The sequence below is a fragment of the Cyanistes caeruleus genome, chromosome 25 (assembly GCF_971803275.1).
Source record: "Cyanistes caeruleus chromosome 25, bCyaCae1.hap1.1, whole genome shotgun sequence".
NCBI lineage: Eukaryota > Metazoa > Chordata > Aves > Passeriformes > Paridae > Cyanistes > Cyanistes caeruleus.
In genome coordinates this window covers 489,041-501,372 of record NC_141725.1, presented here as the reverse complement: position 1 = coordinate 501,372, position 12,332 = coordinate 489,041, and the positions used below count along the sequence as shown (strand labels likewise).

At 54.3% G+C, this 12,332-nt stretch overlaps 1 protein-coding gene across 1 annotated transcript in view; it reads right to left on the bottom strand.

The window, feature by feature from the left end:
* Positions 1–11,636, bottom strand: part of LOC111946030 (maestro heat-like repeat-containing protein family member 7) — a 31,617-nt gene extending 19,981 nt beyond the window's left edge. Inside the window, exons 1-8 of the mRNA XM_086862772.1 lie at positions 11,577–11,636; positions 11,318–11,467; positions 10,981–11,129; positions 10,536–10,683; positions 10,099–10,286; positions 9,872–10,009; positions 9,464–9,578; positions 9,154–9,291 (exon numbers count right to left, since the gene is read on the bottom strand). Coding sequence (XP_086718898.1) covers positions 9,154–9,291; positions 9,464–9,578; positions 9,872–10,009; positions 10,099–10,286; positions 10,536–10,683; positions 10,981–11,129; positions 11,318–11,467; positions 11,577–11,633 — 1,083 coding nt within the window. The 5' untranslated portion in view covers positions 11,634–11,636. The remainder of the gene's footprint in view (positions 1–9,153; positions 9,292–9,463; positions 9,579–9,871; positions 10,010–10,098; positions 10,287–10,535; positions 10,684–10,980; positions 11,130–11,317; positions 11,468–11,576) is intronic.
* Positions 11,637–12,332: the final 696 nt, after the last annotated feature.

The following is a 12,332-nucleotide window of genomic DNA, read 5'->3' as shown; positions in this document are numbered from 1 at the left end:
CAGATTCAAAGTATGCCTTTGGGATAGTCCATACCTTTGGTAAGATCTGGGAAGAGAGAGGCTACCTGAACTCCAAAGGGAAGAACCTGGCACATGAAGGGCTGATTAAATAAGTATTAGAATCCTTGACCAAACCCACAGAGATTGCAGTGGTCCACATGAAGGGGCATCAGAAGGGAGACTCCTTAGAAAGCAGAGGGAACCGACTTGCTGACCAAGCAGCTAAAGAAGTGGCCTTAGATCCAAAGGAATCAGTAAAAGTTTTTAAACTGGATGAGGTAGTAACTGAAGAGGACGGAAAGAAGGAACCAATATTTACCAAGAAAGATCAGGAAGTAATAAAAAGATTAGAACTGTCTCAAGGAGAACAAAGAGAATAGTTAACCTCAGATGGGCGAAAGTTTCTGAACAAGGCCTTAGCCCGGAAAATATTAAATGAGATACATGAACTGACTCATTGGAGAACCCAAGGGTTGTGTGATCATTTTCTGAGAGAAAACCTATACTTGGGAGCAACATCTAGCAAAGGCCACCTGGTTAGTTAACACCAGAGGTTCCACCAACCGAGCAGGTCCTGCCCAGTCTAAATCTTTACATGTAGTAGACGGAGACAAAGTCCCAGTAGTACATGTCAGAGGTCTGCTAGGGAAGACAGTTTGGGTCAATTCTACCTCGGGCACAGACAAAACCCATTCGTGGGGTTGTCTTTGCTCAAGGACCAGGTTGTACATGGTAGATAATGCAGAGAGATGGAACAACACGATGTGTACCTCAGGGAGACCTGATCATTGGGTAAAAGGTTACTGCCATTGTCTGTACCTTAAACCACGCAGATATGAAACAGAAGGAAATGTGTAAGTGTTGAAGGTATGAGCAGGTGAAAGATGGTGTTTTGAGTGAGTAAAGTGAGAGAGTGGGGAATCCTGCAGCTCTCCAGCGTTGGGGGGTCGTCTAGATTCAGTAGCTTGTTGTGGGGCTTGACAGAGGCATGATGGATATACTGCTTGTATTTTTTGAGTAGAACAGAGGGGAAGTTTCTATGTATGTAAATGTGTGCAGAGTTAGAATGTTAGTTTTGGCAGTAAGTCGACGATATGGGGATAAGGGGTGGAAGGTCCTGGGTTGATTATGATGTTAAATTGTATCCCCATTCGTCCACCTAACTCAGACACAGGTTCTGTATTCTTAAAATTCCATCTGAGAGTAAAAGTGAGTGGAAAAGAAGCACCAAGTCTGTTATCAGAGACTGTACTTGCTCCCCCCGCATCGGGAGTTTTGACTACAGCACAGACAGACAAGAAGACACAAATCGCCTTGGCTTTCCAACTAGCCGGAGCAGAGAGGTCTTCCTGGACTGTTTTTTTTCCCTTTTTCTGAAACGAATCAAACCTGCTCTGGACTGGGGACTCGGGGGAGCACCGAGAGCTTGCACCCATGGACTACTGGGAGCCCAGCCTGGGCAGCGGCATTTTCCAGCGCCAGAGGGACTGATAACAGAGCGAACACCCCCAGGAAAGAGACCCTCTGAAGTTTGTCATCTCTTCTGAAGGGCGAGAGGTTTTGTAATTTGATATCATTCATTTATGTGCTGGGTAGTGCTGTGCCTGTGAAATGAACAGGTTTTTTTTCCACTTCTCTCAGAGAAATCTCTTCCCGAACTGGTTGGGGGGTGGGGGAAAAGGCCCACGTGGGTTTGCTTCCCAGGTGGAGCCCCCCCTGGAGGTTTTCTCCCAAATTTGCCCTAAACCAGGATAAAGAGGCAGCCAGAAATAGACTGAGAGAGAAATAATATAAACAAAGACTGCAGAACTCTGCTGAGTGAGTTAGTTTAAGTGGGAGTGTTCTTGAAGTTCTTGTGGTTGTTGCTGTTAAATATTTTGATGTTAGTAAAGTTGGTTGAATGAACCCCCCCCCCCCCATTAACTTCTCCCACAGAACATTCTCCAAAAAGGCAACTAAATTAAAGAAGAAGGTGGGAGGAGAAGGACCATACCATCTCTCCTGATCCCCCCCCAAAAAAAAACAAAACAAAAAACCTAAGAGACAAGACTGGGTGAGGCTAACAGGGAAGGTGAGCCATGAAGCTCCCTAAAACAAAACTAGCTCATACCGGACTCTTAGGTGGACTGATGTTAGTCCAGCTGGTGAGCCTTGGGATAGGGGACAGTGGAGAAGCATGTACAAAGTGCTACTATCCCCTATATGATGGAGAGGATCTAGGATCACTGATGAGGGTCCACACAAACATCAATCCCACCTGTTCTGATCACACCAAATTGGAAACCTGTCAGGAGGAAGGAAAGACATATTGGATTACTAGAAATACTGCCTCATTTAGGCAACGTCTGCTTGGAGAATGCCCTGTAGGAGAATCCTGGCTCTGCTTTGAACAGGAGGGACTGAATGATGTAATAAAGGAAAAACAATTGAAGATAAAGAAAGGTGATCTGGATGAAAGACGAGGTAAGAACCTATTCATTGACCTGATGGAGAGAATCAGCAGAGAGTTAAACTTAACCAATTGTTGGGTATGTGGGAACACCCAGATGTCAGATATTTGGCCCTGGGAAGGGATCAGCCTGGCACCTTTAGACATTCTAAGGTGAAAATTAACTGAGCAGAAACCCCAGACAGGGAACAGGGGACAAGAACAATGGGATCTGAAAACAAGAGTGATTGGGGAAGAATGCATTAAAAGGACAGGAAAAAGATACAAAACCCCTGTGGGAAAAATGGCCTGCAAAAGATACCTGACTGTGAAAGACTCAGGTAGCAGGTGGATCTCCCAAGAACCAAACAGGTATTGGGCCACTGGGAGAAAGGAAAGGGGGTGTATTTATCATGAGGGGTACAAACTGCATGAGTGCGCAGAAAAAGGAATAAACCCTTTTTGGGGGTTAAGAGAACTCTCAAAATACTGGGAACATCCTACAGACACACAGGACACTTTTTGGAAGGCCCCTGAGTATTTATTTTGGATTTGTGGGAGCACTGCCTATACCCACCTCCCAGGAGATTGGGCAGGAAGTTGCACAATTGAAGCAAGTTTCTTGTTCCTACCCTGTTTACTCCCCTGTATAATCAAGACAGTGACTACCACAGTACAAGCAAGCATCCAGATCCCTGAAATAAAAGATAAGAAGCAGGCCAGGATCATGCTAATGGAAACTCAAAGTCAGGATCGAGAGCACAAAACTGCCAGGGAAATATATGAGCAATATCGAGAATTAAGAGATAAATATTCCCAAGAGCCAGAAGTTAATGGTTGATGCGGGCTAGAGCCTGATCAAAATATAAGAGGGGGGATATTGTTAAGAATAATATGTTACAGTTGCTGTTTGTAAACTCCTTACTTACCTTGTACCCCTGTCCCAGGTTTACTTACCTTGTACCCCTGTCGCAAATTGCTGTACCCCATATTTTTGTTCCTTGTTCAGCCAGGCCCTGCCCCCTCTCCCAAGTTGCTGTACCCTGTGTTTCTTGTTCTGTGTTCAGCCAGGCACTGCCCCCACTGCTCCTAGACTCCCACATGGCAACATTGTATCCCTTTCCCGAGTTGCTGTACCGTCCTGAGGAGGAAGATGACATACTGACTTTTATGCAAACGAGAGAGACCAGAGACTTATGGGATGCACCCAGACTGAAAAAACCCCGAAACAACGAGCCACGCAAAAGGAAAGGAATAAAACCAGAACCATCTAACAAGGAAGACCCAGAGGAGTCCCCTGACTTCTTTCCAGAGGCTGACATAACCTCGAGGAGACTCGACTGGGATGACAGCCTAGACTACGAGCCCTAAAGAATGAGTCTTCCCGGGGACTCCTGTGAGGAAGGAAGGTCCAGCTCTGCCCTAGTGACAAAGCTGTATGGATCCTCCTCTTCTGTGGTGTCCAGTGGGAACAGTGGTGGTGTGCGCAACCGCTTGGGCCCCCACCCCAGAGCTGTCCTGCTTAATAAAGGCCTTTTTAAAAGGAGCTGGTCTCCTGGCCCATTTATCACAATTGGCACAGGGAGCAGAGCCCTCCACAGCCAGGCCAGGGCTTGCAGCTGCCCCCGACAGCCACCGCTGTCAGCCCGCTGCCCTGGCTCACCTCTGCACAAGACCTGGAGCTCTGCCTGCTGCCCCCTCAGCTGCTCCCCGGCCATCCCTGAGAACACAGAGCCTGTCAGGGTCCCAGCAGCACAGCTCCCTGCCAGTGGCACTGCCAGCCCCATGGCCACACGGCCTCCTGCCCTGGCAGGGCTCAGCCCGGGCCCTTGCCGCATCCTGACTCAGCCCAAGGGCACGGCTGCCAGAGGCCGGCAGCAGCAGCCCCGAGGGCAGCCGGGGCTCCAGGGCACCAGGTCCGGGTGCCGCTGCCGGGGCAGCAGCCGGGGCTGGGGCCGAGCTGCGGTGGGGCTGGGAGGGAGCCCGGGCTCGTGACTCACCGATGACCCTGATGGCCGCCGCTCGCAGGGTCTCCTGTGGGTCCTGCAGGTACTGCAGGGCCCGGCGCAGGTGCTCGGCCAAGGGGATCCTGTTGTCTGCCAGCTGGAGAGAGCGGCAGGAGGGAAGGGTTGGCGCGGGCTCTGCCCCTCGGCCGGGCGCTGCTGCCTGCGGCGAGCCCCGGCCTCCCGTGTCCGGCCAGCCCTGAGGCCCGGCCAGCAGCCGCTGGCGCCGGGCTCTGGAGGGGACAGAAAGCCGGCTGCTGCCCGGGGAGCCGCGGTGCCGGCCCGGCCCGCAGCCCCGCTGGGCCGGGGCTGCATCGGCACCCGGCTCGGGGCCACAGGGGGCTGGAGAAGAAGCCGTGTGGCCCCAGGGAGCAGCAGTGGGCAGGGGCACAGCTGCCAGCCCCACACACTGAGCACCGGGGCCAGGGGGCTTCTCTTCCCTGAGGATGGGACTTTCAGGCCGTCCTTACCACGAGCTTGGCAAACTTCCACAGTTTCTCCTTCCTGACAGCTTTTTCCAGGTCTGGCCTCTTCAGGAAGTCAGCCGTGTGAAGGAGCGTTGTCCGAGAGGCCTGGGGAGCAGCAGAGAGCTGCAAATGGCCCCACAAGCCAGGGCACAGGAGTTTCCCAGTGCCAAGGCCTGGAGGAGGCTGCAGCCTGCAAGCCTGCGTCAGGGCAGGAGGCAGCTGAGCCCCCTGCCAAGGTGCAGCAGCAGCCCAGGAGTCCTCACCTCTGCCACGTGCCAATTCTCATCTTGGCAGTGGAAAAAGAGTGGGAGCAGGCTCTGGTACACTTTTTTCTTCAGGGGCTTTCTTCCTTCTTCGTCTGCCAAAGACATTATTCTTTGAAGGAGAGACGTGGAGAGGAGCTGCACCTGGCTATGGATGCTAGCTTTGGAACAAGCTGCAGGGAGCTGCAGAGACTGCTGCTCCATGGCCTCTCAGTCCTGCCTGAGAAAAAGTATCCTGGGAAAAATATGAGAAGGAATTAAAACAATTCTCAGGGACACTAAACAGCCTTGCAGGTGTTGTTTTGCAGCCTCTTGTTTCTCCTTGCAGGAGAGAGTCAGGGGGGCAAAGTGCCCCTGACCAATGATGGTAATGTAGCACTTTGTTAACCAATAGGAGTTTCCTTTCTGTACTTTCCACGTATCTGTCTATAAGACAGAGCTGAAGCAATAAACTAAGGCATTCTCGTGTTGTGACTCCCTTGAGAGTCCCGTGTCGTTCTTTCTAGCCGTTCCCAATCGGAACAACATCTGGTGACCGCCCGACGTGATGTTGAACCGACCCCTGAGGTCCGGTGACCGCCGACGTGTGGTGCAGCCGACCCCTGAGGTCAGAAGGTAACCAACGTGACTTCTGCTAATCCCCTGAGGGTAAGCAGCGAGCGGGAAAAAGCCAGCCCTTCCCCCTAGAGGGGTAAGTGGAATTCTCCCGGGCTTTCCTAGAGGAAGCTGGTTCTGGAAACCAATGGGATAGTGGAGCCCTGCCGGTGAGCGGGCTTGGAATGGCCATCTTGGTGAAGCAGAGCTCAAAATTCCCGGGTCTGAGCCGATAGCGTGTGCATAATTGCATTCCCGGAGCCGCCAAGATAAAGTCCTCATAATGGGGAACTGTACTTCAGCTGATGAACAGCTTGCCTACCTTGCATGGCAAGATGCCCTGCCCCGCATGGGACTCAGTGTTTCTGAAGATGCCATGCGTGCTTTATTTCAGTGGGTGAAAGAGCAAGGTTTTGATATAACAATGGACAATGCCTTTGATCTCGAACTTTGGCTGTCGATAGAGAACCATTTATGGTCGAAATTCATTAACAGAGATATCAGCGTGTGTAGCCTGGCAGCCACCTGGGGAGTGCTTTTTAAAGCGCTGAAACGGAGCCAATCTGAGGACAGTAAAACTGGGATGAGAAACTTTGATGCCGAAAGTTCCTCCGTTGTACAAGATAAGGGACCGGGAGATGAAACCGTGAGTGAGCCACGTAGTACTCTTTTAACTCTGCCCAGACCCTTAGAGAACTTTAACCGCGGGCAAGAGCAGTTTGCAAACCAGAGATGTCCCTCTCCAGAAAAGTTTGAGCGCCCGTCACCCACGGAGCTGGGCGCGCGGGCTTTGCCAACGAGAAAGTGGCAGGCAAGCAGAGACTGCCCGCCTCCGCCTGTGCCACCCGCAAAGCCTCCGCCGGCACCAAAAACGCCACCTCCGGCGGCCGCAGCACCTCCTTTCTCCAGCCCCTCCGCGCTGTCCGAGCTTCTTCCTTCTGTGCCGCGAACAGAAGCGCAGACACCCCCGCTGTGGCCCGTCAGCGCGGCGGAGGGGGGGGGAGAGAGTCAGCGCTCAACTCCCCCGCACCCAGCGCGCGGGGCGCTGCCGAAAGTCTCGAGCGCGAATTCGGACCGCCACAACCCGCCACCGCCAGAAGGCCCAAGCAGCCGCCCGAGCTGCAGCCGCCAGCCGCTGAGAAACCCGAGCACACAGACGCACCGCCGCCGCCCGCAAAGCCACAGCGGCGGCGGCAGCGAGAAAAAAACAAGAGAATAGATGGAGAAAAAAGAAGAAAAAGCCAGCTCAGGACGCTGCCCGCCGCCACTGGCTGCGGCCCGGGGGACCATCCGAGCCCTCCGGTGCCGGCCGGCAGCGAGAACCCCCCGTGTGTGCGGCGGGAAGAACAGTGCCCTCACAGCCACCAGCAGGGCCTGCCAGCGCCGCGAGGAAAAATCGCCACCCCCGCACCCATCCGAGGTGCCGGCGGAGAAGCGGCGGGGGGGGGAGGGGGGGAGAGCCCAGGCCTCCCCTGCGCTCTCCCGCGCTCCAGCGGAGAGGCACGGGGGGGGGCAGGGGAGCGAGCCTCGCTCCCCCCATGTGTGCCTGCGCGACCCGCGCGTCCGAAGCACCGGCGAGAAAGCACGGGGGGGGGGCCCAGCGGCCTCGCTCGCCCCGCGCGTGCGCAAGACGGCTCGCCCTTGCGCCCCCCCGCGCTCCAGCGGGGAGGCGCGGGAGGGAGAGAGAGTGCTTGCCATGCTGCGCTTCCGATCTGAGCTCTAGCAGCGGCCCCCCCGCACCCATAAAGGTGGCGGGGGCAGAGAAAGACAGCGGCAGGCCTCTGCCGGGTCCTTCCACACCAACCTAAAGAAATACCTCAACAAGCCCTCCAGCGGCCTGAGCCGTGCCAGAGTCCTGCAACCCCTGCGGAACCCAAATTTACTCACTTTGTACCTTTTAAGTCTTGTGTTTACAGAACTGACAACCAACCGCGAGGAAATGGTAACTTCGAGTTCCCTGAACCTTCCTGAAATTCATGGACTACTGTTCAAACCCGATGAACAACAACAGCAACCATAGAAACTTTATAAATCCCTCAAAAACCCCTCAATTATATTTGAAGAAAAAATCCAGTGGAAAAAAAAAAAAAAAAAAAAAAAGCAGGATAAGAAGAGGGGATCAAAGCAGCATAAACTGCATTGTGCATTGTTTTTATCACTTTGGTGTTCTTTCAAACTACTCTATTGACATGTTGGACTGTCAATTCGAACAGACTAACAATGTTGTATATAGTGTTTTGTATAGTGTGTGTATTAATTCACTGAATTAGAAATATTAGACTCAACCATCAAGTCCTTGCAAGGAGAACAAATCTTAAATACCAAAACATAAGCCAAAATTCTAGATGAATTCTAGATCAGCATCCATTCGAAGTTCTAGTAAAGAAACCTCTTGAGCTGTGTTTGTTCTCTATCCTACAAGGGCCCAGTAGGATATGACAAACACTGCTTTTTTATTTTTTCTAACAGAAAAGGGTGAGTTATGGATGCTAGCTTTGGAACAAGCTGCAGGGAGCTGCAGAGACTGCTGCTCCATGGCCTCTCAGTCCTGCCTGAGAAAAAGTATCCTGGGAAAAATATGAGAAGGAATTAAAACAATTCTCAGGGACACTAAACAGCCTTGCAGGTGTTGTTTTGCAGCCTCTTGTTTCTCCTTGCAGGAGAGAGTCAGGGGGGCAAAGTGCCCCTGACCAATGATGGTAATGTAGCACTTTGTTAACCAATAGGAGTTTCCTTTCTGTACTTTCCACGTATCTGTCTATAAGACAGAGCTGAAGCAATAAACTAAGGCATTCTCGTGTTGTGACTCCCTTGAGAGTCCCGTGTCGTTCTTTCTAGCCGTTCCCAATCGGAACGACACCTGGCTATCGGGCTATATGAAAGAAAGGAAGGAAAAATGACCTCATGATTGGCTTCTTCTGGCCCACATTGGCACAGGCCTGCAAATGCACAGGGCACAAAGTGTCTGGGCAGCAGCCAGTGGCCATGGCTGGGGCACAGAGCCTTACATTGTCCAGGAGTTTCATGAGCGGCTCAGCCAGCTGCAGGGCCCTGCGCCAGGATATTGGGGTGTCTTCATCCAAGAAAATATAGCTGAGGAGAGCAATGCTCATCCTGGCCACATCACTATCAAAGTCCCACAGGAGGTGCACTAGTCTTCCTGTCAGGCTCTGAATTCTTTCGGCCTGCGCAGAACACAAGGGTGTGAAAGCCCGGGCAGCTGCCGCAGAGTCCAGAGGCCAAAGGCCTGTCCCAAAGCACTTGGGCAGCTGAAGCAGGAGGCAGGAGAGCTGGGAGGAGCTGCCTCAGTGCCCAAGGCAAAGGCCAGCCAAGGCCAAGTGACAGCATTGTCCAGCCTCATGCTGCCCACACGGCTTCAGCTGCTGCCCCCTTCTCACCATGGAGGGATGGTCCCTTAGCAGGAGGAGAGCCCTGAGAACCTGGTGATGCATCTCTCTGGAGTTGTACCACAGGTACTTATACAAGATATCCATTAGGCTGTCAGTGCATTCACTCAAGTCCAGGCAATCTAGGAGCTGAAAGGCACAGGGCAGTGAGAGGGGAGCTGGCCGGCAGGAGCCTGGAAGTGCACAGGGCTGGGCCCAGGCAGCAGCACAGGGTGCGGGTGCTGTCCCAGGCAGCTGTGGCTATGCCAGGGGACAGGGCTGGCAGGGAGCTGAGTGAGGTAGTGCTGGCCATCAGGCTCACCTCCACAAGGAATGCCATGGCAGGGACATCCCAGTGTGGCATCGGTTTGCTGAGCAGCTCAAGCAGGTAGCTTATGATGCTTTTGCACAAGTGGACGGATGCATGGCGCATTTCCCTGGAAGGCGGAAAACGGCACAAAGAGCCTCAGCAAGGGGGAGAAAAACCTCTCCCATGACTGACTGACACAGTTGTCATATTGCCCCAGCACCCTGTGAGGGGATGTGGGCCCTTGAGATGTGGCTGCTCCTGGACAAGCTCCTCTCGCAGCCTTTTCCAGTCTCCTTGGCCATCCCTCGCTGACGAGGCCCTCGGTGACGAGGCCCTCAGGCCCATGGCCACGGGGACTGTGGGGGGCATCCCGGGCAGGGGGCAAAAATGTCAGAGGCAGTGGGGAGAAGGGGGGCTCACCTGGCCAGCAGACCCACGGCATAGTGGTGGGTGTCAGCACAGAGCAGTGTGTCCCAGCCACGCTTGTGTTCCATTGCCACCACCACATGCTCCAAGTGGAGACTGCAGAGCAGGGCCTTCAGGGTCTGCACTGCAAACCTGTGTGCACAGCAAAGCCCAGGTGATGCTGGGAGTGCTGGCTCTGAGGCTGGGGAAGTGGCAGGGACAGGAGGACTGGCATGGAGCACCTGTTGGGGCTGGTGGAGAGGCCGTGTTGCTCCTGGCATTCCTTCCAGAAGGTATGGACGTCCTTTGTCATATACAAAGTACTGAAGTACATTTGGAAGAGGAGATGCACAAAGAGGCGGGGGAAATAGACTGTGAGGATCTGTGGGCAACAGGGTCCCTGGAGGATCTTCCACATCACCAGAGTTGCCTGCAGAGGACAAAGCAGCCCGAGACAGCGCTCAGTGCCGGGGCGTCCGTGTGGCAGGGCCTGAGCGTGGCAGGGAGAGGCTGGGGGAGATGCAGGGGGAGCAGTGGGCCTGGTGGCCCTGAAGCTGCCCCTAGGCCAGGTTTGTGGCCAGTGCCTGAAGCAGGGAGATGCAGTGGGGGAAGGAGGCAACAGAGCTGCTGGAGAGGCGGCCGGCCTTGCGGTGAGCAAAGGCCAGCTCCAGAAACTCACAGTCAGGGAAAAGACAGCCGTCTTGTCCCCATCAGAGGTGCACAGGTTTTTCGGCGGCCAGCTCCCCACCACATTGATGAGGAGTGGTGTCACTTCCTCTGAAATCCAAGGCGAGAGCAAGATGGTCGTCCACATGGCCATAGCAGCTCTGCGGGGTCAGACACAGCACCGTCGGCTGGGCAGGAGCTGAGCTGGCCGCCGGCTCTGCCTGTGCCCACTGCCCCTGAGCGGCAGCAGCAGCCAGGCAGCCCAGCCCTGTGGGGACAGGCCCCTGAGGGGCAGGCTGGCAGCACGGCAGTGGGCTCGGGGGCTGACTTTGTAGCAGGGCTGGCAAAGGGAGCAGCCAGAGGGCCCTGGAACTCTGTGTTGCTCACAGCCCTGGGCCGGGCTGTACAGGGTGATGGGCTGGGAAGCCCTGAGGCCTCGGGGCAGCTGGGCCCCATACCTGTCACACGTTGGGGCCACCTGCAGGAGGGTGATGGCCACATCATCAGGCTCTGCCTCAGACACTTGCATCAGGGCCCAGTCCATCCTGTGCTCAGCAGCCTCATTGGCCATGAGCCACTGGTGGATGTACCTCACCACGGCGGGCACCTGGAGAAGGCACAGGGAGACTTGGAATGCTAGCAGAGGGAGTCAGCAATGTGCCCAGCTTCTTCCCCAGACAAGTGCTTCTCTTCCAGCACACTGCCATGGCCTCTAAAGCTTCAAGTGAGCAGCAGGCGTGGCTTGGGAAAGCCAAGCAATTGCTGGAGGATCAAAGGCTGGCCACAGCTGCTTACTTGCTCTGGATTGAAAAGAGCCGTCTCTACAAGCATATCCAGCTGGGCAGCGCTGCTCTGCTCTACCAAGACCTCTGAGGATGCCTTGACCTCAGTGTCCATGGGACTGGTGTCTTCCTTGCCAATTCTGGTGATGTATTGGTAAAGAAACTGTAGGAGAAGGGCAGAAAGGCAGGGAAGTTGCATGGAGTGCTCCAAGTGCAGTGCTGGGCTGAGCAGTGCCAGCAGGCCCAGCCCAGGTGGGGATGGCTGCAGGTACCTGCGCTGCTCTGCGGAAGCGGCCACGGGCGGTGTCCTGCTCTTGTGTGCCGTCCATGGCTGCATCTGGCAAAGAGCAGCCAGAGCTGAGGGGCTGCCCCCATCCCCCCCACAAGTGGCCCAGCTTGGAAGGAATCCCTTGCCCAAAGTGTCTAAGACAGCCTGATGGGATCTTTAGGAACAGCTTGTCAGAAATGAAATGGAGTCAAATTTATCAATAAGAATTTTATTGAAAACTTTGTAAAATTTACTCATGGAAATGTCTCGGTTTTGGGAGACAGGTGTCTGCTAGGGAGGGCAGGAACCTCCCTTGGAATGAAAAATGTAGACCCCCCCCTGCTCCGAATTATGATAATCCTGAAATCAAGGGGCTCTCAGGCAGAGATCTGGGGATAGGAATATCAGTTCTTTACTAATATTTGTAACCAGGTAAACAAACAACAATAACTACAGCGTTAGCACGAAAACAGAACCAGGGACCCCGTGACAGCTTTCTGGGCTGAGACGGGAAAGGATGGAGGAGAGGCTTTGTTTCACAAACCCCCTTGGGTTGGCAGTCAGTGCTGGTGTCCTGCAGGGCTCTGAGAAACACTCAGCTGGAACAGCAGGGATGAGCTGAGATCCCGGGCCAGTGGCTGAGGTGGATCAGCAGCTCCACGGTGGTGGCTGGCACTGCCACACGTCCCGGCAGGACAGGGGGTGCGAGGCCACCAATGAAGAGGGAAGAAGGAGAAGAAGCAGCAGCTCCGTCTGGGTG